At 40.9% G+C, this 24,291-nt stretch overlaps 1 protein-coding gene across 2 annotated transcripts in view; it reads right to left on the bottom strand.

The window, feature by feature from the left end:
• KCND3 (potassium voltage-gated channel subfamily D member 3) overlaps positions 1 to 24,291 on the bottom strand; it is a 489,764-nt gene that overhangs the window by 456,397 nt on the left and 9,076 nt on the right. For both annotated transcript variants that reach the window (XM_088475420.1, XM_088475421.1), the window contains exon 3: positions 15,591 to 16,763. In XM_088475420.1, the coding sequence (XP_088331546.1) occupies positions 15,591 to 16,696 (1,106 nt within the window). In that variant the 5' untranslated portion in view covers positions 16,697 to 16,763. The remainder of the gene's footprint in view (positions 1 to 15,590; positions 16,764 to 24,291) is intronic.

Below are 24,291 nucleotides of genomic sequence, written 5' to 3'. Positions count from 1 at the left end.
GTTGAGCACATGTGGTTAAATCAAATTGACTGAGGTACTAATTAAGTTACTTGTGCTCAACCATGGATATCTCTAAAACCTGAACTGTTGGGGAGCCTTGAGTACCATGTTTGGGAACCTCTGCACTATGTGATATGTCATTCACTCAGCCAACTAACAACATATTGCACAGTGTATTGGTGGGTGTGTACAGAAGATTTGTCTGTGAGTGACATTGTTCACAAACATATACTGTAGCATCGACCCTGTAGTACATATCGACACATCTGGCTGTGTAATGGGCGACCCGGCAACCTCCCATAGAGTTGATGCAGAGACCCGCCGACACAGACATCTCAACTAGGCAAGCAAATTTAAATGCCCACACAGTTGTAATATCAGTGCAGACATATCGAGTGGCAGATTGGCAAGTGTGTATTGGATTACAATTCGGTAATGCAGATCCCTGGGTCAGCGGACAAGTCGCCCAGGTGTGTACCCAGCCTTGGGGTACAACTGATAAGCTGTGCTATTACTGCAATTTGGGCTATGGCAGCACACCACAAATAAAGAAAATCTATAGCTCTTTCTAATTTGCTTGCAGTCATATATGATTGTAATCATATCCTCACCTGATTGTTTCAGTTTATGTGGTCAGAAACAGGTCTGGTACAGTATGTTGGTCGATAGTTATGTTGACATGCATATGTGATCATGCTGATATTTATCATGTCTAAATCTGTGACATGTCGACATGATAGACTGTTGACAAACCATCCCTGGTGGTCTAGTAGTGTCAACTGGTCTGAGCAGCAGCAAAGTTTCCAGTGTCGTCTGTTAGGTCACAACGGTCTTACGAGGAGCATTTCCAACAGAGATGTCTGAGGAGAAGTGTTCCAGTGAGTATTCTTCCCCTACAGTATCCCTAACCCTAATCCCTACCTCTAACCCTCCTCCTAATGCCTAACCCTAGCATCCCCCTGCAGCTTTGAGGTTTGACCGAATGACAAAATACAGTAGCTTAGCTATGACTGGGGCACCAACATATAACTGGATAGGCACACATTGGTTTTTGAGTCTCAGTGAAATATTGTGAATTTGTGATTATGTTTTGATGGGGTTTGTGTTGTGTGTGTTTGGTGAAACAGGGGATCTGATTTCTGGCTATAGTTATGCCTCACCAATAAGGAAATGGCACAGCATGCAAATAATTCATTGAATGCACTGACAAAAGCAGTGTTGTTATATAACATTGTGTCATTCTTACGCATACTAGTCAGTTCTGATGGGAGGGGGCCCCAAATGATTTGTTAATGACTGTCCAGATTTTTGTTGAGTTTTGATGAAAACGGTCAGAGTAAAATCAGGCTTTTGTGGCATGGAGATGCTTACTAAAGCCACTAAGCTTCAATCTCTGATACAAGGCACCTCTGAAGTTGCCTTGAAGTAATCAATACAAGATAAGACCCTTGTTCTTTGGATCTGATGAATTTTACATGGGCATCACTACTACGGAGTATTAGGAAATTTTATTGAAAATGCTGAATTACAGAATATGGCTTATGTGGCTAAAAACATGCCCTAAGCATACCTCTCAACATTTAAATATTTTTAAAAAAAGGATAGAACCACCCCTCCTCTTACCGGGGTTCATTATAGTGTTAATTCTAGCACCCTGCACTGTCACAATCCATGCAGTTCCTTTTTCCTGCCTGCGGTGTCTCTCTCTGCTCTGGTGCTTCTAGCTTATAATACCCTGGTGCATACCAGTATAGTTCTATATGTAACCAACTGGTTATAACTATAAGTATTATAACTCAGGCTTGAAATTGTAGAAATACTATATAGGCAATGACCTTAATGGCCGAATTGCTTCAGCACAAGTGGTCTCTTCTTTTTATAATTGTATTATTATTTTTATGAGCACTATTCCTGCTAGCATAATATACATATATTACAAGCAGAGGTTGGGGCCATAGAGTATTAGGGTGCGGATAACACAGTTTATGCTGTTTGCTGGGGAGCAAATTTACGATATGAAATCTTAAGCTCTACAAAACAATATAATAAAGAATTAAGTGATGTTTCCTTCTAAGAAAAAAACAAACAAAACCCCCCATTAAATATATGCAGGGTCTCTATGCCAATTTCCCTTTGATGGCTGTTCACTATTATCTACAGATTTTCTATGCATTACCATTGTTGTATTGCAAATCACTGTAATTACACATTTTTTTTATTATCTTAATACTATTAACAATTTCAAACATAAAAATAATTTGAGTAAATTCAAGCTGTAAAAACTGAGAGTAATATCTCATATTTTAGTGCAATTTAAAACTTATTTCCCATGCAAAAAAAAAAATGTCTAAAGTACAATTTAAATGACAACCAAAGCTACAAATGAAAAAAAACCCAATATCCTGCTGCTAAGCAACAAAACCAAGATAACACCTAGAGAGTGACACTTGCATAAATAAAAAAATACATACAGTAGGTTCTTTGCAGCATTTGCAAGGAAATAAAGTATACACATCCATGTTCTGGAAAATAAAATCCCTGACCCAGAAGAGTTAATTAGCAGAAATATTTTTATTTAATAACACAAATACGGTATGGCTTACCTTGTCAAGTATGTAGCTGCTAAGTTGTGTTCTATTTAGGTGGTCAGTAAAAAAAGGATATAGACATAAATGGCTCTTGACTGAACAAAGTATACAAACAGATTTTTGACATTTAGTTAAAATAGCAGAGATCAGATCTGGGAACTACCCTTAAATAATATGTTAAACAACTAACTATACATACAGTATCACGCTAAGCAGATCGTGCCACACATACACCGCCCACTCTATTGTATTCCCTTGGTAGTGTGTAGTGCAGTGTTGGCTAACCTTGACACTCCAGCTGTTATGGAACTACATAACCCAGCATGCACTGCTGCAGTTTTGCTATTAGGGCATGCTAGAACTGTGGCAGGGCATGCTGGGATATATAGTTCCACAACAGCTGGAGTGTCAAGGTTAGCCAACACTGGTGTAGTGTTTAGATGTGAATGTAACAAACTATGTGCTTAGTGACAAGTATACTCCTATGATGCCTTGCCTATCATCTAATAGAAATATGCTTCAGTTGAAATTATACTTCACTTATTTGCCTAGAATTAGCACACTATTATCTATCCTATTCCCTTGGTGAAAAATGACATGATAAAAAAGAATGCCCACCTACTGAACATGAAAATATGTATCCAATGTCCTGCTGGCAGCCTGTACAGCGATGACAGCTCTCTCTACACCCCTCCTTTCTCTCTCCTCGATTAGAAATTAATTGACATGTTGATGTCTGATATCTCCTTCTTGTGCTAATTACCAAAGCAGAAGGTGTTTTGGGTTAGTATGTAGATGAGTGACTTTTATATTTGTGCAGCTATGAAATCCTCTCTAACCTGTAGGACCTATCTCATGATAAGAATACAATGTAAAAAACACTCAGAGACCTGCAGCTGAGCAGTTTCCTTGTTAATGACAAGCTCTGTACAAATTGTTGGAGCTATACACAGGTGAAGCATCTGCTAGTTTAAAAGGGGATAACATATATTGTTCATGCAACAATACACAAACCAAGAATTTGCCTTCATCCCTATGAGAGCATTTATGAATACTGCACTATGTATTCTGAAATATTCATTACTGAACAATTGTGTGAGATGCTACACTTGGGTAGGTGGCAGAGTGGTTACAATTATGAGGGAGAGGGCAGGACTTTTACTACAGGCAGGGCCGCCATCAGGGGGGGACTGCCGGGACTCCATTCCCGGGCCACCACTGCACAGTCCGCAGCCCCGCACTATCCCCTTGAGCAAAAGAGGGGGGCCCGCTGTCTGCTACCACCCACCGCCGCCACCGCTGACTTGTTCCTTATTAAGTAGAAGGAGCTGCTCCACCAAACTACAGCAGGACGTACAGCATAATGTGCTGATGCTGAGGCCCGCCGGCTCCTGTGTTCAATAAAGTTTATTTTGAATTCGGCGCACGTGATGTCATTATGTCACGCCGCGCCGCTGGAGGGAGAGGTCAGAAGATGGTAAAGTTTATTTCCCCTTCACGCTAAGGACCTGGAAGTGAGTGAGGGCGGAAGTGCGGATCTATGCTCATAAAGGCCATCTAAAGCTGGCCACACATCTAAAGATTATCTGTCCAACCAGCCAACTAGTTGATTGGTTGGAATGAAAATCTGGTAACGTATGGGAGTAACTGATGATCAGCAATTTGCTCCTAAATGCCAGAAAACAGATGAAAATGGTCATTCAGACAAGTTTGTTAAATGTTTGATCTAAACAATTTGTTCAAACAACAGTTTTTGTCAGTCCTAATGACAGCCCTGTCTACAGGTAATCAACAACTGATTTGGGTAACACAGGTTGAGTCTCCCATATCCCAATATTCCAAAATTCAGATTTTTTTTGGCTTGACTGAGATATTGAAACCTTTGATTTTTGATGGTTCAATGTATACAAACTTTGTCTAAGGCACAAATTATTAAAAATATTGTATAAAATGACCTTCAGGCTGTGTGTATAGGGTGTATATGACACATAACTGAATTTTATGTATGTACACATACTTTGTTTGAGCCACAAAATTATTGAAAATATTGTATAAAATGACCTTCAGGCTGTGTGTATAAGGTGTATATAACACATAAATGCATTCTGTGTGTATATTTGGGTCCCATGCCCAAGATATTTAATTATAATATGCAAATATTCCAAAATGCAGAATATTCCGTTATCCAAAATACCCCCGGTCCCAAGCATTTTGGATATTGGAGACTCAATCTGTATCTTCAAGATGCAGTTTTTATGTTATCGGTGATAACTTTCCTTTTTGTGAGGGGTTAACAGAAGCTTAAACTCCACGATAAACGGATTACAGTAACCATATGTATTGCTTAGGCCAGGAATGATACGTTATATAGCATGCTCCATAATCATCTTATTTTTTGTCACTATTACTGAATTTATTTTCATATTTTATGATCAAAACCACCAGTGCCAGTGATTTATGGCACCCTGTGCCAGCCATGCCCCCTTTTGAGCACGATTGCTCAACGTCATATTGTTGCACATAGTGGGATGGGCTGCCAGCACTCAGAAGAGCTGCAGTGCCCAGTGGGTCTTGAAGTAGGGATGGCAATTGGCCATCGATGGTGGCACAAATCATCGATTGTAGGTATCTATTCTGTGTAGTGCCATCAATGGTTTAACCATTGGTGTTTCCAAGCATGCACAGAAGAGAGTCTGGCGCTGTAGTTTCTATGCAAGAGTCGAATGGCAGTGGGGGGGCAGACTTGGATGTTTGACTGACAGCGGACCTTGTCAAGGAGGTGGGCCATTTAATTCCCGGAACAAAACACTATGGGGTCTATGTATTAAGCCTTGAACAGAGATAATGCGGACAGAGATAAAGTACCAACCAATCAGCTCCTAACTCACTTTTCAGACTGTTTGAAAAATGCAGATAAGAGCCGATTGGTTGGTACTTTATCTCCATCCACTTTCTCTCTCTCCAAGGCTTAGTACATAGACCCCTGTGTGTGTGTGTGTAAGCCCCGGGAGCTGCTCAGGACTGCTGACAGCCTAGCAGCTGTGTGCAGCAGCAGCTCTGTAAATGGCAAAAAAAATAACCATCAGGGCCACAACTACCATAGATGGTGGGCAACCATCTGGTTCTCCACAATTGATGTTAAAAGTATAAGACAATGGGCCTGATTCACAAGCAGCTGTGCAATTCCGTACATTTAAAATGCAAATGCAGAATGAGGTGTCAGACACCTCCTTGCTACATCTGCGTGATCACAGTGCTGCGACCAACGGTCGTGATTGTTGTCCCTTTTGCCCGGCTGCGGTAGCTGAAGCTTACCGCAGCCTGACTGGGTCCTGGCAGCTTGTGAGGCCAGGAAGTCTGCATGCACCCACGGAGACCCTGGCCTCGTCCCTCCCAGAAAAACGGGGGCAACACGCCCCCGTTTCTGGGAACGCTGCCTGGGAACACCCCTGCTCCACCTCCTAAACACCGCAGCCTGTCAATCAGGCTGCAGCTGTGAGGCTCTGCGAGCAAACTCTCAGACAGAGGGCTGCACATGCGCAGTCCTCCCACCATCGGAGATGTGCGCTTACCATCGGGTTATCGTGCATCTCTGAATCAGGCCCAATGGCCATAGTCTTGTGAGTACCCTCAAATTCAGATAACTGTAGGTGGTTCATGGTTTATCAGTTGGTTATTTACAGAGTAGAATAAAGGGCCTGATTCAGACCCACTCGCGAGCGGCTGTCCGCTCGCAAGTGGGTCGATGTTATGCACTGAGCATGCGCACGACGGAGGGAGCTCCGTCGTGCGCATGCGCCAGACGCGACGAGCGAAGGAAAGTCCTTCGCTCGTTGTGTCCGATCAAAGGGGGCGTGCTGTCAATGTTGATTGACAGCACGCCCCCTTTGGTGGGCGTGCCGGGGGCGTGCCTCCCTGACGGGGGCGTTCCCACGGGAATGCCTCCCGTCAGAAGCCGGCCCACTGACATCACTAGTGATGTCAGTGGGAGTGATTTTGGCTCTGATAGAGCCAAAATCACTCCGGAGCTTGCGGTTGAAAACCTCAACCGCAGGCTCCGGCTCGCAATTTCGATGGTCGCGATGGTCTCGACCATCGCGGCCATCAAAAAGCACGCTCGTATAGCCTGTGGGTGGTGACCCACAGCTATACGAGCGTCCAGGAGGACGCTCCATGAAAATGGAGCCCAGCCCTCATTCAGAGCGTGCGCTCTGCTCAGAGCGTACGGCTCTGAATGAGGGCCAAAGTACCGAAGCTTGTAAAGTTTTATGAATTTTACAGCAAACTGGACTTACATTAATTTCACAATACAGCTTGTGTGTCAGCATGCATGTATATTAAGTTATTTCTTCTTTCCTAAAGGCTCTAATATGATAAGGTACTGTAATATACTTTACGCAGATTTTAGCCTTTTACTTGACTGCAACGACTTTATGGAGATAAGGCAATTACTTGATGCAGAGCACAAAATGATGTTCAGGCTCAGAAACTGAATACCCATGTTTCATTCCACTTATCTAGGCTCTACAGCTGTTGATTTGAGATATCAGAATCCAGCTGAAATTAATGTGGATTCAGTGGCTTAAGAGTATAGCCTAGTGAAAAACCATCGCTCCTGTTTGACACTATACTGAACTGTAAGTGCAGTAATAACATGGAACACTGCTGAAAGATTTGAAATGCAATTTTTATCTTTAAATTAACTCCAATATCTAATCAATTACATTAGAAACAGATATAATATATATAAAAATATTTGAAATAGAACATTACTTAATGCAATACAACTGGATGGTACTGTATTGCACAAAAGTGTTTAATGTAAATATTACGTATGCAATATCTACATTATCCACATATTAGATAATTTAAACTATTTAAATATTGTGATTCATTTCAGTAACATATTGCCCGAAGTAAACTAAAGAACAGACACATTCAGATTACTCTCACTTTAGTAAATATACCTCCTAGAGTGCTCGTGTGACACACCCCTGTGCACACTGCCACTTGCAGGTAGAAACAATATCCGGAATATCAGGTGGCAAAATTCCTGCTATAACCAGTATTCAGAGGAGTTTATCATTTAATGAGCAACCTGTCACTCATTGGCCCATATGACATTCAATATGTGTGGCCTCCTTGGGGCTGTGCCATAACCAGTGAGGAAATCATAAAGGTGAAGAGGGCCTGACTGCTTTTATGTCAATGGTTTTCTGGAATACATAAATGTCGAAGGATTTCACAAAGGAAAGAGGGGAGCAGAAACAGCAACAGTAAAATGTTACTTATGAATTATTAAATATTTTCTGAATAGTTGATTTGATACTGTAAACAAACATTAAAATGTGCAAGTCATTTCACAGTTTAAAAATGAGCATGTTGAATGACACTGGAGCTATTATACCTATACAATATCAATTTTCCATAGTTCCTTCAGGATGTCATAGCAAGATTAATGCCCTCCAAACAAACACGTTGTACAGGAGAACAGAATTTGATAAATCCGAATACGGTGAATGCTAAACCTATCTGACAGTTATGAAATTTAAAATGCTTTTCCAGCCAACTAAAAATTACTTTCTATTATTGGTTTGCACATCTACTGTATTCTTGCAATTTTACTAAATACAGTGCAATACTTCCTTATACCTTTAGGTCTGCCTTCTGCGATTTTCATCAAAGCTTTTAAATGAATAGAATTGTTTATTCAGTGGATGTTGAATATATCAACATGCTCTTTGGATACAGTTATTAATGGAACGCACCCTCAGAAGATGGCAGAAGGTGAGGGAACAACAGAGGGTCACCCAGACTCTGTCAGATGCAATAGATGTAGTGAATGAGGTCTTATATATTAATCAGGGCCTGATTAAAAATGGCTAGGATGGGACTAGAGCCTTATCTCTCCACATAAAAATGGACAGATCATCACGACATTATAAAGATTACCAGCCACACACCTCGCCACATGGTCGCCCATAAATCTATTATTAATATTATATTTCTATTTTCCTCACAAAATTATGCAATTGTTCTACTTTTACCTATGTAGGGAGGCTTTGGGGCTGATAGTGAAACGGTGTACATGAACACTTGGCTCTAGTCACCTTCACACAGCACTGGGCAGCTACTCAACTTCCGGAGCTGATCACTTTAACCCCAGGCACATGTGGCCCTTAGTCCGGTCCTGGGATTCATTAAATAATCCGGAAACACATGTATTGATAATTAAATTAAGTATTTTAAACATTTGAAAAAGTATTTTATTGATAGCAATGCAGTTGTAAAGTGATTAAACCTCAAGAACCTTTGTTGCAAAATGTACATTTACATATACAGAAGAGAACAATTTCTCCAATCTTCCATTTTATGGAAGCTCCATCTACCCAACAATCTGTGGCTGCTTTAGTTGTAACCAGTAGAAGAAAGTAATGTAAACAATAACAGCCTTCCATATAATTACTAATCATGAGAGGAAGCTTTATTAAACTAGAGAAGGTGAGGACTTGTCTGCAGCCTCTCTGTTGTTGCATGGTTCTTTAACAGGAGAGATATACACCACCCAACCCATGCTGCAGGGCTCATAGCAACTACACTCCCTACTATCCAAGTAATTCCATCCCTGTAGTGTACATTTGATTTTGTTGTGTACCTGTGTGCTTCCATCTACAATAAAGCATAAATAAACCAGGTACAAAGATGGCACAATGCTATCCTCTGCTCAATGCATTGGCAATTGCACATTAGAAAAACTATATGCCACCTTACTTATAAACTTTATTACTGTGTTTCTGTACAGATACCTGGTCTACTACACTCTTGCACCCAGTTGTTCAAATACGATTGTGCACAAAGTAAAGCTATGTATATAAGCAGACACACACGTGTACTATGTTGACGTGCCTGTCAGTACCGAGCAAGCTGAAGACCAGTCATGCATGCTAAATATGGACATTGTATTAAAATAATAGATTTGGTCTTATATGCAAACATGGTAGCAAGTCACTATTGTCAAAGCTTATATTCCCTTTTGCAGTTTATATCACAATTTACAGAACAACAGCATTGCCAATATCAGCAAAAATGGAAGTAGGGTGGTGGGAGAGGGGCAAGAGCTAGTTAGCTATGCAGCTAAGAATATTTTTGTTTGTGTCTAATGTTTGAAAATCCTTTCTGTTATTGTTAGTCGGAAAAACTTCCCTGGCTCATATAAAAAATTGTAGACCTCTAGGTTTGAATGCCTAGCTCTTGAATTGTACAATATTTTGCCAACTTCTGAACAAAAGATTACAGTTACATGATCAGAGCCCTGGAATATCTATTCTGGTTTTCCGTTATGAGGAAAAACAGAAGAAAATCCATTTCCTACTGTATACAATCATGTTTAAGATTTGAATGGACCTCACTCAGTAAGAGAAGTGGTGAATGAAGAAATTGAAGTGGTTTGCATTTGTCAAAATCTTTGGGACCTCAGAGAAGCCACAGCAACTCCTTCATTAGTTATGAATTTACAGTATACATTTGTAATCATTCATCTTCAGAGAGAACTATTGGGGTAGTGTTATGGTCAACTACTAGCTAGTGTAGCCAGCCCATAGCCAGGTCCATTGTTAAAAAGCTGGGCCACTGCGTTTATGCCTATTCCTCGTATACCCAGTAGACTTTAAAAGTGTACATCACAGTTTCATTCAACACAGTGCTTGATTCCCTCTTATATTAGCACACAGATAAAAGCCAAATACACAATCAATTACTGAAATACATGTTATGGAATTCAAGGGCAGTTTTGCAGGATCTGACTAAGCAATAAATGTGGAAAGTCTGTAGGGAAACCTGAATTAGACTCTTGTACAAGCAGCTACAGGAATACTCAAAAAGTGCCCTTATAGTTCTCCTATATTTACTAAAGTTATAGTTTTTAAAAGTGGAGATGTTACCCATAGCAACCTATCAGATTTTACTTAACATTTAACTAGCACCTTCTAGAAGATATTAGCTAGAATCTGATTGGTTGCTATGGGCAACATCTCCACGTCTAAAAACTCTCACTTTAGTAAATATACCCCTTACGGTTATTTTGTTTAAAAACCAGATATATTTTAGAGATATAAAAAAACGGTTTTTGTTAATTATATGGGCCAAATTCTATCAGCTCTGTTCGAACAGCTTTAAACCTCTGCAGGTCACATTACAAGCTACTCTATCTGACAAGCACTATGGTGTTCATTTGTCAGCTGTTTTTAAATCTCCCACTGCCTGGCTCAGCATTTTGTTCAAAATGTCAACCAGGCAGCAGGCATTTCAGCTACGATTCAGTCAGTGGTACCCATATTGCAGTTGTGCAGAGCTAATAGAGATGGGAAATCAGTTGTTTGGGCAGAGCTGATAACATGGTGCCCAAATAGTTAACAAGTATCAAAAACATCAAACTATGTGTGCATAGCACATATGTAAGTGTAGCACATCCTGCATTTTAGCATAATTACATTACATTTTCAAAGGCAGGAGTTTAGCAAGACCCCATAGAAAATTTCCACAGAGCCCCCCTGTGCAAATTATTTAGAAGTTTATCCATGTTGATTGTAAATGATCTACTCACCTGACATGCAGGATTAAATGAATTGCGATTAGCATATATTAAATATTACAATAAAAAAATTATATATTTTCTTTTTTTAAAATAAATAGTCTCCCTAATCATAAATGTTTTTAATATAACAGGGTATATAAGAAGGCTATGATTCACTAGTAAATCAGTCAGTGAGGAGCGAGGGAGGCGGAGATGGCTGGGCCAGTGACAGCAGATGTCCTGCAGCAGCACTCTGTGAAAAATGTGAAAAAAGAAAAGCTTGGACTCAGGAAATGACAATGTAAGTCGGTGAAGGGAGAGGGCCGGGCCCAGAGGAGGCCTGGGCCATATAGCAGCCCTATTCTCTGCACCTACTGTAGCTATGCCCTTGCCTGTGAGTGGCTGCTGATCTGCCAAAGATTGGATGAGTGTGTACAGTGATGCAATCCTATCAGCAGACTGTTTCAGCAGACGCAGATCTCAGATCTGCTGCAAAACTGGGTATTGAATCTGCATCAAGGTCTCCAGTAGAATTGTGTCAGTCTGTTGACACAGTTGGATCCCCAGAGGATTGGACAAGTGTGTACCAATCTTAAATCATGCAGTGTCATATCAGATGAATAATTTGCTTTAAACATTGTTTCTAAATTAAAAACTGCAGATAAAGTGGAGTGAGGTGTCTGAAGGGGTAAGGGTGTAAGGCCAAATGGGTTATATAGTCCTTACCTGAAGATTTTAATCAGATTCTTTTTCTGAAGATATTGCTGTTCCGGACCTTATTGTAAGCAGTAATCCAAAGTCCATATCAGCAGTTGTTATCCAAAATTGTTTAAATAAAGCAGGAACTACTCAAGAGTATCAATGTAGGACAAAATGTCACCACAAAATGGCTGCCAGTAGCTGAGCATCCTTTATATAGGGCTGTGACCTGCATTATGACATCAAAATGCATGCAGGCAGCAGTTAGAGATGACTTTAGCCACAAAATGGCTGCAAGTAGCTGGACATACTTTATATAGGGCTGTAACCTGCATTGTGACATCACAGTAGCTTAGATCAGCTCTGGGCTCAGATGCCCTGCAGCAGCACTCTGGTGAGAATAGAAAAGTCGAGGCTCAGGAGATGGCAGTGTAACTCAGTGCAGGGAGAAGGCCGGGCCCCAGATGCGACCTAGGCCCTGTAACAGCTGCACTCCCTGTACCTACTGTAGCTACGCCCTTGGTCATAGGGGAAGACAGAGGACTTTTCGGGGGGGGGGGGGTCCGTATGCTTAAGTGTGGGTATTATTAGCACTTTAACAGGCTATAGTCAGGTCTGGTGCACTAATGGATTGCTCAGTTCCACACAGTTCTTTATGCTGCATGTTGTGGACGCAGCTTTATTAAAATCATATTATACAATATAGCTATTGTGGTGATGATTTGAACTGCTGGGCAGGAGGGGAGGGGAGGGTTGGGCAACTGGAAACCCATGGTTATGAAACATTCTTACTGGTGAAAAGTGTGTAATGTATGTATATAAAATGTAAAAAAATCCCCCCAAAAATTGAATTAATTTAATAGTAAAAAGAAATCATAACATAATGTACTTTCCAAAATCCTATCAGTCATCTAAATTCTACCAAAGGTACAGTAGGAAGGCACAAGAGAAATGAGCTGCTCTAATGTCATATAACAAAACCTGTTGTTCCGCTTCTCTTACTCTATAATCTTCTCAGGAGTATCTTGGCAATTTCCAACTGCCCTATTTAAAAATAATGATCATAGAGAACAATACTGCGATATCAAATAATATGATTTTACCTGCACTGGTCAGATGGCAGCGATACCACAATGCCTAACTCTGTGTAGAAGAAGCAGTTTAAAAATATATTTGACAATGAGTAATCGCCTTCTTCCTTGGGTATCAAAAATGTGCATACAGATCACAAGCTAAGTGTCCTCACAGCTGTATCGTTTTCAACAGCACCAAAGGAACAGTCCTAGTAGTCTGAAATAATGATTTTTAGATTAAAAAAACAGATATCCATAACTTGCAAACAAAAGATGCTATGGAATATATATTTTGGACAAGGTTTATACTTCTGCCCTTACAATTGTTTTGAAAATACTGTGTAAACATGCACTATGAGCCTCATAGGTTCCATAACTCCAATCTAGACTATGTACAGTTACAGTACCACCTAGCTACTATTGTTTAGAGCATTCAATTCACAGGTCTGTATAAAGCAGGGATGCAAAGAACATTCTATTAATAGGAAAAATCCCAACCCCTTCAGACATCCTGCTGCTTCATATGAGTGGCCATCTCCTAATTTTCATATTGTGGATGAAAAGTGTACTCCTCCATTTAAGGCTGTGTATAGGTTAGTGTATAGGTTAGTGATTTACTGGATTCTGGAGAGGATTTAAAGGCCTTTGTGAAAACATAATACCTTTAGATCCAGCATCTGCAATTCTGACCAATGATTTGTGATATCTTCCATTTAATTCCTAGATAGACTCTTTGGTGGATTGAAAACAACTTTCTCATGTGACTACATGTACAGTATGACCTTTTCTATTTATTTATTCCAAGGAAAACTAATAGGGGTTGATGTACAATTCAACGAGAGTCATCAGTAATTTCTTCCACATGCTGTGCATGGAACTAATGTGTGTTTATGTCCATATTCAGAGCAATGCAAATCTTTATGAGTGGATCACACTTATCAGTATGCTTGGTTAGATAGATACCAGTCATCATCATCATTAGGGTACTCTTTCACCTGCCCTATGTTTGGTGCTAAATATATATCTGAAAACAGGAGTTACCCCTCTTCAGTCATAAGTGTAGATATGACTGAAATGCATACAAGTCTGTATGGCCCATACTCTAATACACTTAGTTTGTGAGCATGCCCAGTGCGAAAAAGAAGCAAGATTCCCTCTGCAAATGGGCATAAATTCACCTCTGCATCAGTCCCATCGTGTACAACCTTAATCTAAAATGCATCTCATCTATAGGTCTAACAATTACACAGTCAATTGTAAACATTACATGAAATGTACATAGAAACATGAAATCAGACTTTGGGGGAGATGTATTAAACCTTGGAGAGAGATAAAGAGGAGAGAGAGATAAAGTACCGAGCAAACAGCTCCTGACTGTTATTTTTCAAACACAGCCTGTAAGATCGAAGTTAGGAGCTTATTGGTGGGTACTTTGGGGGAGATGTATCAAGCCTTGGAGAGAGATAAAGTGGAGAAGTTTCCCAAAGCAACCAATCAGCTTCTAGCTGTCATTTATCTAGCACAGTCTATGAAATGACAGATGCTGATTGGTTGCTTTAGGCAACTTCTCCATTTTATCTTTCTCAAAGTTTTGATACATTTCCCCCTTTATCTCATTCCAATTTCTGTCTCTCCAAAGCTTAGTACATTTCCCCCTGTGTTTGAAAAATGACAGTTAGCAGCTGACTGGTTGGTACTTTCTCTCCAAGGTTTGATAGCTCTCCCCCTCTATCTGATAGACAGTCCCTCATCTAAGATTATTTACTCATCACATTTTATACAGTACAGTATATCATTTTAAATGGAAGTTCTTTTCTGATGAGCTGACTGATAATGACGTTTCTCTGGTATGTTGGTTACATAACAGGCGTCATATGACAGACTCTACATTTACATTACAAATTCTTTTAAAGCAAGAACGGAATCATGACATGAATGCATTGCTGGCACACTTGCATCTTTAACAACTGTATGAATTTACGTTTATTTTGAAGACATCTCAGTATAAACTGAAGTCTGATCCTTTATAATAGGATCAACTATCCTTGCGGTACTCATGTGGACAATTGATGCAGATAGGGCACAGTACAGTATGAGAAGGGGTGGACAGACAACAAACAAAAATAAACAGATTTAAGAGTGTTTCTTGCACATATAAAAGGATTTTTCATAGCCACAGATAGTCCCATCACAGGGACTGACGGCAAAGCTGCATTTTTCCTGTTACATTTTAATGTCTGTGCATATAAGGTTAATGGGATAATCTTCATCACGCCAGTTGTTCCTCTCATTCAAGTTAATGACACAGTATTTAATGTATACACAGACCTCCCTGGCTCCCAAGATGCAATATAAAAAGTCACCTTCATCTCATCAAGCACTAGCTAATCAAGAAAGCAGGTAGATGCAAATCACACACAACGAATAAGCATAATTATAATCTGTTGTTTTACTTCAGCCCCATCTCCTCTAATTGATTTTGTGTGTCTATGTAAGCAGCTTAGTGAAAAGGAAAATGAATTTGAAATCCCGAGGGAGTGTCATTAAATGTCATTGTACACGAATGATAATCTACCTGAAGGAAAGAAATGAAGGGCTTCAAAGCTGCAGAAAGGCTCTGATTCTGTGTTCAACAAATATTATAAATGAAACACTTACCCCAGAGTTGTCATGGTAACAATGGTATACCAAAACGAAGCAGGGATGCTAGTAAACTTGCTGGATGATGACCCTTTTTCAGCATAAAACATCACAGTGGCAAAGATAATGATTGCCATTGTCAGGGAGAAAAGGAGGAATCCCAGTTCAGAGGCACAGCTCTTCAGTGTGTACCCGAGGATCCGTAAACCCTGGGAGTGGCGTGAGAATTTGAAAATCCTGAAGACCCTGAAAACCCGCAAGGTGACAAAGGCGCCACTCACATCCTCATTGTTTGTCATCACCAGTCCTATGTAGTATGGCATGATGGCTACCACATCGATGATACTCATGACGCTTCTCATGAATCTGTAGCGACTTGGGGCTGCAAAAAGTCTCAAAAGGTACTCAACTGTGAAAATCATGACACAGGCTGTGTCCAGACAAAAGAAGGCTACAGCATACCTTTCACCACATGGAAGCTCCTTATTTCCAGGCACAGTGCCACAGGGAACAGTCTCCACCACATTGGTGATCACGGACACTGCGATAAAGAAACCAGTCACATAGTAGAAGACTAAGGCTAAAGTGCTGGTGTGAGGGTTTTCAAAGGCTCGCCACATAGTCTGGCGTAATGAAAGGGAGGGCATGGCTTCTTGGTTATTCTCAAATTCATTGTCATCCATCAGCCTTTCCGCATTTTCTCTTTTTCTGTCCTTATATTCTTCATAGCAGCAGTCACCTATTATTTCAGGCAATATGCCATAGAAAGACAGTTCTTCATCATAGGCAGAGATGCACTCATACCTAGGGTAGTGCAGCTTGCCAGTTCTATAAAAGTTTAGAATAGATCTGAACACTTCAGGATCACGATCAAAAAAGTATTCCTTAGTCTCCTCATTGAAAAAGAAGTCCTTCTCTGTGCTTCCAAGCAGGGTGTCGGGGTACCTCTCTAGGGTAGTTCGCCAGGTTTGGAATCTGCGCCCACTAACGTTGAGTATTATCAGCTCATCTTGTCGTTTGTTTTTATCAGCAGGTGCCAAAGGCATAGGGCAGTTGGCCACTGGCATCCACCCAATAGCAGCTGCCCTTGCAAAGGGCAGCCATGCTGCGACCCCGGAAGCCATGAGGGCGCCAGGTCCGGTGGGCAGCTCAAATAATTGTAAAACCAGGTTGATTTCAAATCAAGACCATCTGTAAACAAAAATTCACAAAGTCAGAGTCTCTAAGAAACATATACAAAACATGCACTGAATTCAGGTATTCTGCTACTAAGGAAATAACTAAACGGTCATTTTACTCCTTGCGTAACCTTCAGAATTCACCAATTCATATGAATGATTTAGTAACTGACCCTGGAAATATTGATTATGATGATAATTTCCAATAATAGAATACTAATTTGTTTTGCTTTCAAATCGGTCTTTGAAGATTTCCTGAAGAGAATACAATTATTATGTATTGTGAAAGTCAGAAAACAGACACAAAACAAACCTTTACTCTTATTAAGACAAAAGTACAGGTATAAGAGTCTTTATCCAGAAACCCTTTAGAAAGTTTAGAAAATCAGATAGTAAAGGTTTGTTGCTATTTGGAGATTGTATTATGCGCAGACAAGTATGATCAGGGGCTGATGCATAGCTTTCAGCATAATGTACTACATTGGTTCCCAAACCTGGTGCCATAGCTCCCTGCGAGTGCCACTGTGCACGCATACGGGTTCTGCAGGTGGTCCAGTCTCAAAACAAAATTATTTGACCCATCATGTTTGTAGGCTGGGCCGTGTGCTACCTGGGATGCAGTGTAAAGCCATTTTCACAGGCTGCACTTATGTGTGTGACTGTGCTGTCATGATGCCTCCTCAACTTCCCCTGTATTAAGTGAGAACAAGTTAATGGGCACAGATGATTTACTGTCAATACATTATCTCCAAATCTATTTATCTGACAACGAGGGGAAAATACCAGGGTGAACAAGGCTCTTGCACAGAATCCTGGACTCCTGGCAGAATTCAATGTAAATAGTGTCCCTTCTCCTCCCCTGCCCACCTCTGGTCCACTGTTCCCATGTTTGTCACATTATCTGTGCGAGTCTCTGCCCCCCATGTCTGTCTCAGGCACCTTTGCTTTAGCCCCTGTCTTAAATTTTTAATGGGTACCTGTGTTTCTGTCTTCCCATGTGTGCCTCTCTATTGCCCCTTTATGTGTATGTCTACCATTGCCCCCTATCCCATCTGTCTCCCCTACTTTTTTCTCACACTGCCCACATACACCTTCTTATCATTTGCTTTCCACCTCTTCCCTCTTCACACCTTTCTTTTTCCTCTTCTGCTCTTCTGTGATAGGAAAACCCAATGCTGGTGGCTGCTGATCAGAAACAACAGGTCAAACAGAAGCACAGCTGTGTCCAAATACTATGGTAGGAAACCATCATACTTCTATGGGGTGTGAACAAAATGAGCAAAGATTTCCTGCTTGGTGACCTGCATTGTATTAGCATGAAAGGTTCCAAAAGAACCTCGCCAATAAATTCTTTCTCCAATAGCCAAAGGATGCCATGAAAAAAATGCTGAGGGCTTAAGGGTGCTGTGAACTGAGAAAATATGGAAACCATTGCTCTACTGTAAACATCAAAATATTGTATTTCCGCACATATGTAAAGCACTACACATGTCAAAATGTGCCACTTCTACTTTGGCAGCATATGAGTTTGCTTTATGAAGTCATCATCATCAGTGAATGTTTGCACCTGTGCTGTTGCAAGGGTGTGTTCCTGCAGGTCTGCATGAGCAGTGTTTGTGACAGCACACCTTTACTGTACTCAAAAGAACGCCAACTCATCCATCGATCCTTCCAATCTATGCGCAGTCAGACAGGTGGCAAAATGGTTCAAGTATGAATATCGGGTGGTGCTCCCAGTCTCGTGAAGGAGTATTCAAATCTCCCAGAGCCTGGCCACATACACCCAGTGCTGCCCACTTCCCCAATGAAGATGGCCTATGATGCATATCGCTCTGAATAGCATCATCGTAGCCCCAACCCCGGTTTACAATGCTGTATTTTCGGTTTGGAGGGAAGCTGGGGCCATGATGACTTGATTACAACCCCTGCATCGCCCACCTGTGCTGTGCTATGCCCTGCCAACTTGGCTGCTCCTCCCAGAGGGGACAGCAGATGTGTCTGCTAAGAAAGGAAAGGCCACCAATGGGGCTCACAAGGGAGTAGTGTGTGGCAGGGAAGGCATGTGAAAATTTGTATATGGGGCCCTCATAGTTACACCCTTGGTTACAGGAGTATGGTGGATGCGTTCCTTATGTAAATTGCTTACAACAGGGCTGGCACTGGGCATAGGCAACCCAGGCACTAGACTAGGTACTGTAGGCTTGCCATAACATACCTCCCAACTGTCCTGATTCCAGTGGGACAGTCACATTTTTCGGTCACTGTCCCACCCACGGGCCATAGTGTCCCATGGGCGGTCATGAGGTTTGGGACACTCTGCTTAGCACAACAGAGCTGTGGCGGTGCCTGAGAACAGCAGTGCCATGAAGCTAAGTGGATGCTGCACACATGCACACAGCATCCATTAAGTGCAGGGAGAGGGCTTGGAGCCCGCAGGATGTAAAATGGGGGTGTGACTTGTGGACATGCCCCCCCCAAAAATCACCAAGGGGGCATGGCCTGCAGGAATGAGGCCATACCCCCTTCCGGACATGCTTGCCTTTGGCATGGGTCCCAACTTTGGGATCAAAGATGTTGGGAGGTATGTCATATCCTTTTAATCTGGGACACATATGAATTACATACAGTAGGTTCTGTCAGGTTCTGTTGCTGGCCAAATTCAAGCATGGATTTCACCTGGTTTTAATCAGCCACATAACCTTTGTAAATCATAGGTATCCTAGAATAAAGGAATATTATGGCAATCTTAAGCCTAGGGCAATCTAGCTCCAGAGAGGGAACCCACGGGAAGGCTGCAGTGGCAGACAGGGAATGTGCATCGGATGGCAAAGGGAGGGACACCCGCCAGGAATGCTGCTGCCCCATGACCAGATAAAAAGAAGGGCAATGATCGATCATCACCCTTCAGATACTCTGCACAGCCTCAGTTTGCAGGGGAGGTGGGCCGAAGGAAGGGGATGCTGAGCCTGGAAGAGGAGGGAGGTATATCAGGAAGAGGAGGTAGGTGGGCTGGAAGTGGAACCTGACTGAGAACACAGGCAGGCCAGGAAGAGGAGGAAGGTGACTAGGGAACAGGAGGTATGCGGGCCGAAGGAGGGGGAGCTGGGAGGAGGACACAGGTTGCCTGGGAAGAGGTGGGTAGGAAAGAGGCTGTAGATGAGCCAGAGGAGTGAGAGGTGAAGCCAGGAGGAGAATTAGTTGAGGCTGTGCAGTGAATTTTATTCATGCTGCACTGGTATTCAACTGAGGGGCCTGACCAGAGCCAGCATTTAAGAAAAACAGTTAGATTTTGATTGAAATCCTTTAAACTGCCAGGTGGGATTCATGTTTGTTTTTTTCTTACAACCACAACAGTTTCTTTTTAGTTGAAGAACCAGGGGACAAGGAAGGTGAGCTTGGGCCAGGCTGTAAGGAGCATATCAAACTTCCCATACAATATTTTATATTATATTGATATGTGGAATTTGTCTGCAAATTAAAGGGCTCCAGCTAAAATCTCTATCTCTTACCTATGGATAGATTTGCTAAAGCTTCTAAAACAGATTAGTGGTGGTGTTGCCCATAGCAACCAATCAGATTCTGTCTATCATTTCAAGAATGCAATAGAGAAATGTTAGCTAGAATCTGACAGGTTGCTATGGGCAACATCAATTGTATGTTTTAGAAGCTTTAGTAAATCTACCCCCAGAGTAAGATGCATGTGCTTTGAGGTGGCATCTATTTCTGAGAGTACCAATTTGGTCATGACCAGCCCTGCCTTACAATTCTGTCTCTGGCGATCATATACAGTTATATAATGTTTGGGTGTAATTGGCTAGTATTTGTTAAACAAGGGCCTGCTTGAAAATTTATTTGAACTGTTTCAAGCAACTTAAGCTACAGTCATGTAAAATGCACTGTTTCAAGGTAGGTGGATCTGGAAATGGTAGTGTTTGAGAGTGAAATTAAGGAAAAGCATAGAACAAGGCTACACTGGATAGCAGATTATAAATATATTAGATTAATCTTTCATCTTCAGATTGCTAACTTTACACTTCCCAAAAGGTTAAGGATATGCTGAAAAATAAACACAAAGTTTGAGCCAGCATAGTAGCCATATAATAGAAGTTGCATTGGTGCTAGTCAAAATGGGCAATATAGCACAGCATTAGCCCTGCCTCACCCTTGTGTGGGGCAACAGGGGAGAAAATGGTAATTATCATGGCTGTCACACTCCATGACTGTACTTGATCATCCCATTTGTCTAAAAGTGTCTGTCCTTCTATTGCAATTCTGTTGGAGTTTTATTTAAAAGTTTATGTTGAACTGTAACCCTCCTTTACCAATCAGGGACTGAAAGACAACACTGGTAGTTAATCAACAACAATGGGATATTTGCATATCACATTGGCATAACCAATATGCTGTACACAAAGCACATTTCCATAAACTGTAATACACATAACATATTCTAGCAGTGTGCATTTTTCATATGTGCCTAGCATTTAAATTAAGAACTAAGAATGATTTATTACATATAAAGTAGCCTATATGATGTCACTGAATTTCTTGCCATGTGTTTGATTGCTTTGTCACTCATTTGCCTGCATTTGTCAGTATTGTCTATAATTTATAGTATTGTTTATAGTGTTATACAGTAGGAATCGGTATGAAATACCAACGGCTGAATAGCCTCCAGTTCTCATACCGATGCCAGAAGCCCGATGAACACATATCCCGACCTCCCTTAGTGGTGCCTAACCCTAACCTCCCTGGGGGGTGCCTAGCCCTAACCCCTTCCCCAGTGGTGCCTAACCGTAAACCCCCCTTCCCGCACACTAAACCTAACGCTCCTGGGGGGTGCCTAACCCTAACCTCCCCCCAAGGGTGCCTAACACTAACCCCCCCCTCCCTGTAGCCTAACCCTAACCCAGGGGGGGTGCCTAACCATAAGTCCCCGCGGGAGTGCTTGCCTTCGTTTGGGATGCCGGCCGTCGGGATTTCATCGTCGGGCTAAAGATAGGCGTCAGGATTTCAACACCTATCTTTAGTCCCGGTCGGCCTTTCACTGTCGGGATTCCGACGGCCGGCAAACCGGGCGGCAGTAATGTAACTACATCCCATACAGTACATGCACGATTAGCGTTTGCAATGTTTGGTGGAAAGATAAAACAGATTTCATTTATTATACTACTTAAGTTCTCGAATAACACCTTCCATTAAACAGTACACAACAGTCTGAAGACTACAGTATGTGACAATAGGCAAAAATAATTTTGTGTCTGGGTCCCATAAAGGTAAATAGTAGCTCTAGGAAAAGAGAACAGCAAAGATACACACATATGCTTGAGGTTATTTGTTTAACCAGTGATGGAAACAAAAAAGTAATATTTTAATCTTTTGTGCAGTTTATTATTACATGGATATATATGAATATTTAATAAGTCAATCAATCAATCAATCAATCAATCAATCAATCAATCAATCAGGTTTCAGGGCACTCTGGTAACAACAAAAGTAATGTGGCTATACAAATGTGTGAGTCCTATGTACCTGTATATATTATTTACTGCTTCACATTATTTATCATCATTGCATCATTTATGGACCAGTGACTGTCATTTTTTGCACTTGTCATTTATTAAACAGTTTAATATGAATGTCAGGAGATGAAAAATTATTTGTACAGTGAATGCAAATCTGTCTATATTGTATACTTACTACAGTTTCTAAATTATTGTATTACAAATTTTAATTTATCAATATAAGGCACTGAACCATTCTTTGTATATCTATTTTACAAAAAGTGATGAAATCAATGATTCCATGCTACTTATCAGAATTTACAATGTTACAGATCAAAATAGGTAAGGCCAGATTATGTAGTACAAAAATCTGTCACTTTATAAACTGTAATGCTTTGATCCTTACCCAAAAAGGTGTTTGTAAATTTCCAAATGAAACACTAGCGACTTAAGCCACATTACAATAGGACACATCTGTAGTGTTTGAATCCTGCTTGTACAGACCTAATAATTACAATGAGGATAACCTACAGTTAGATTTATAATGGGAGTCTGGGTCAACGTATCTTAATGCTGGCCAAACACAATGCAATACTCCAGCTGGGATCAGGTAATTGGCTTGATATTGAAAATGTCTTTGTGTAATGAAAATGACTATAATTCTCTAAAATAATCTAAATAAAAGAGTGTGAATCATTATTGCCATTGGCGGTAAATACTGTCGGAAGATTACCACTATTAGTCTATGTTGGGTGTCAAAAGTGATCTGGCAAACTGAGCTTAGAAGCCAAAAGACTGGACATTGCCCAATTTAATCACAAGTGGGATAAGCTGTACATTGACTGTGTTCTCCACAAGTTTGGTCTGTGTAAAATTTCAAACATCCCTGTGTGTGGATCATGTGTTTCTCATAGAAATCAATGCTCCCTAAGTGTGTTTCCATTCAACTTTGCACAGCAAACAGAAGGTGCATGCAGCTTTAGCCTTGGCAATGAGCCCTAAATTAATCCATAATAAATAGAAACACATACTTGAGCTGAAAAGGTTTGTCAGTGGTTCAGAAAGAGATCCATAGAGAGCATGGGGCCTGGCGGTGGCAATGATTCATAGTCCCATCTATGCAGAATTGTGATTGGGTGAAAGTGACTGCATGGACGAATGACTCTGGTGGTGCTTACACAGTCAGTCTCCCTGGGCTTCGTGTATCCTAGGTCAGGCATGGGGCTACTATCAGTAATAAAGCAATGACTGAATCTTCTGCTGTACTTTATAGTGTGCACTAGCCATTCCAAGCATAGAGACCCTCATATATGAAGAGCTTGTCTCTCTAGTGGGTGGCATGACAATACAGCTTTTGGACTGTTGCAATGCTTTTCTGAAATAAATGTTTATGAGCTTTGAACATCAGTTAGCCTTTTTGTCCTATACACAGAAGAGGACATTTACTTTCACTACGATTTTCCTCGCTACACTTACATATTTAGAGAAGGCTAGTACAGATAGCAATTAACCAATATGAAAAACTGTATAACACACTAAAAGCATTGAGTTCAACAAGACTGAACTCTCAGTAGACCTTGGTAAATGTATGGAAGATTTCACTGCCTTACGCTCTGGAACACTCAGAATATTGCCTTACACACTAGAGCATGGCACAATATAATAACAAACCTAGAATACAATAGCATGTAAGCATGTCTAGATCATTTTCAGCTTAAGAGACATTTCTAAAGAGCGTGTTAGCCATTGTGATACAAATCCGTATCTACAGCAATTTGAGAATGAACAAATCATATCCTGGTAATATTACCTCCCTTTGAGTAAACAAGTCAGGCTGAAAACCAATGTTATTTTCTTAACAACATAAAGTAAATAACTTTTCCGTTATCTGACCTTGAACTTGAGCCTGCCACAATGTATAAGAAAATGTAACATTACATTAGGGTAAGTCCATTGTGTTAGAGCTTATGTTGAATTATTTTTAAATATCATGAGGAAATAAGTATTTTTAAAGGCTTACAGATGTGTCCTTATACA

The sequence above is a fragment of the Taudactylus pleione genome, unplaced genomic scaffold (genome assembly GCF_031769625.1).
Source record: "Taudactylus pleione unplaced genomic scaffold, aTauple2 ptg000172l, whole genome shotgun sequence".
In the NCBI taxonomy this organism is placed as follows: Eukaryota; Metazoa; Chordata; class Amphibia; order Anura; family Myobatrachidae; genus Taudactylus; species Taudactylus pleione.
The sequence above is the reverse complement of the archived record's forward strand: the minus strand, read 5'-3'. Positions and strand labels throughout refer to the sequence as shown.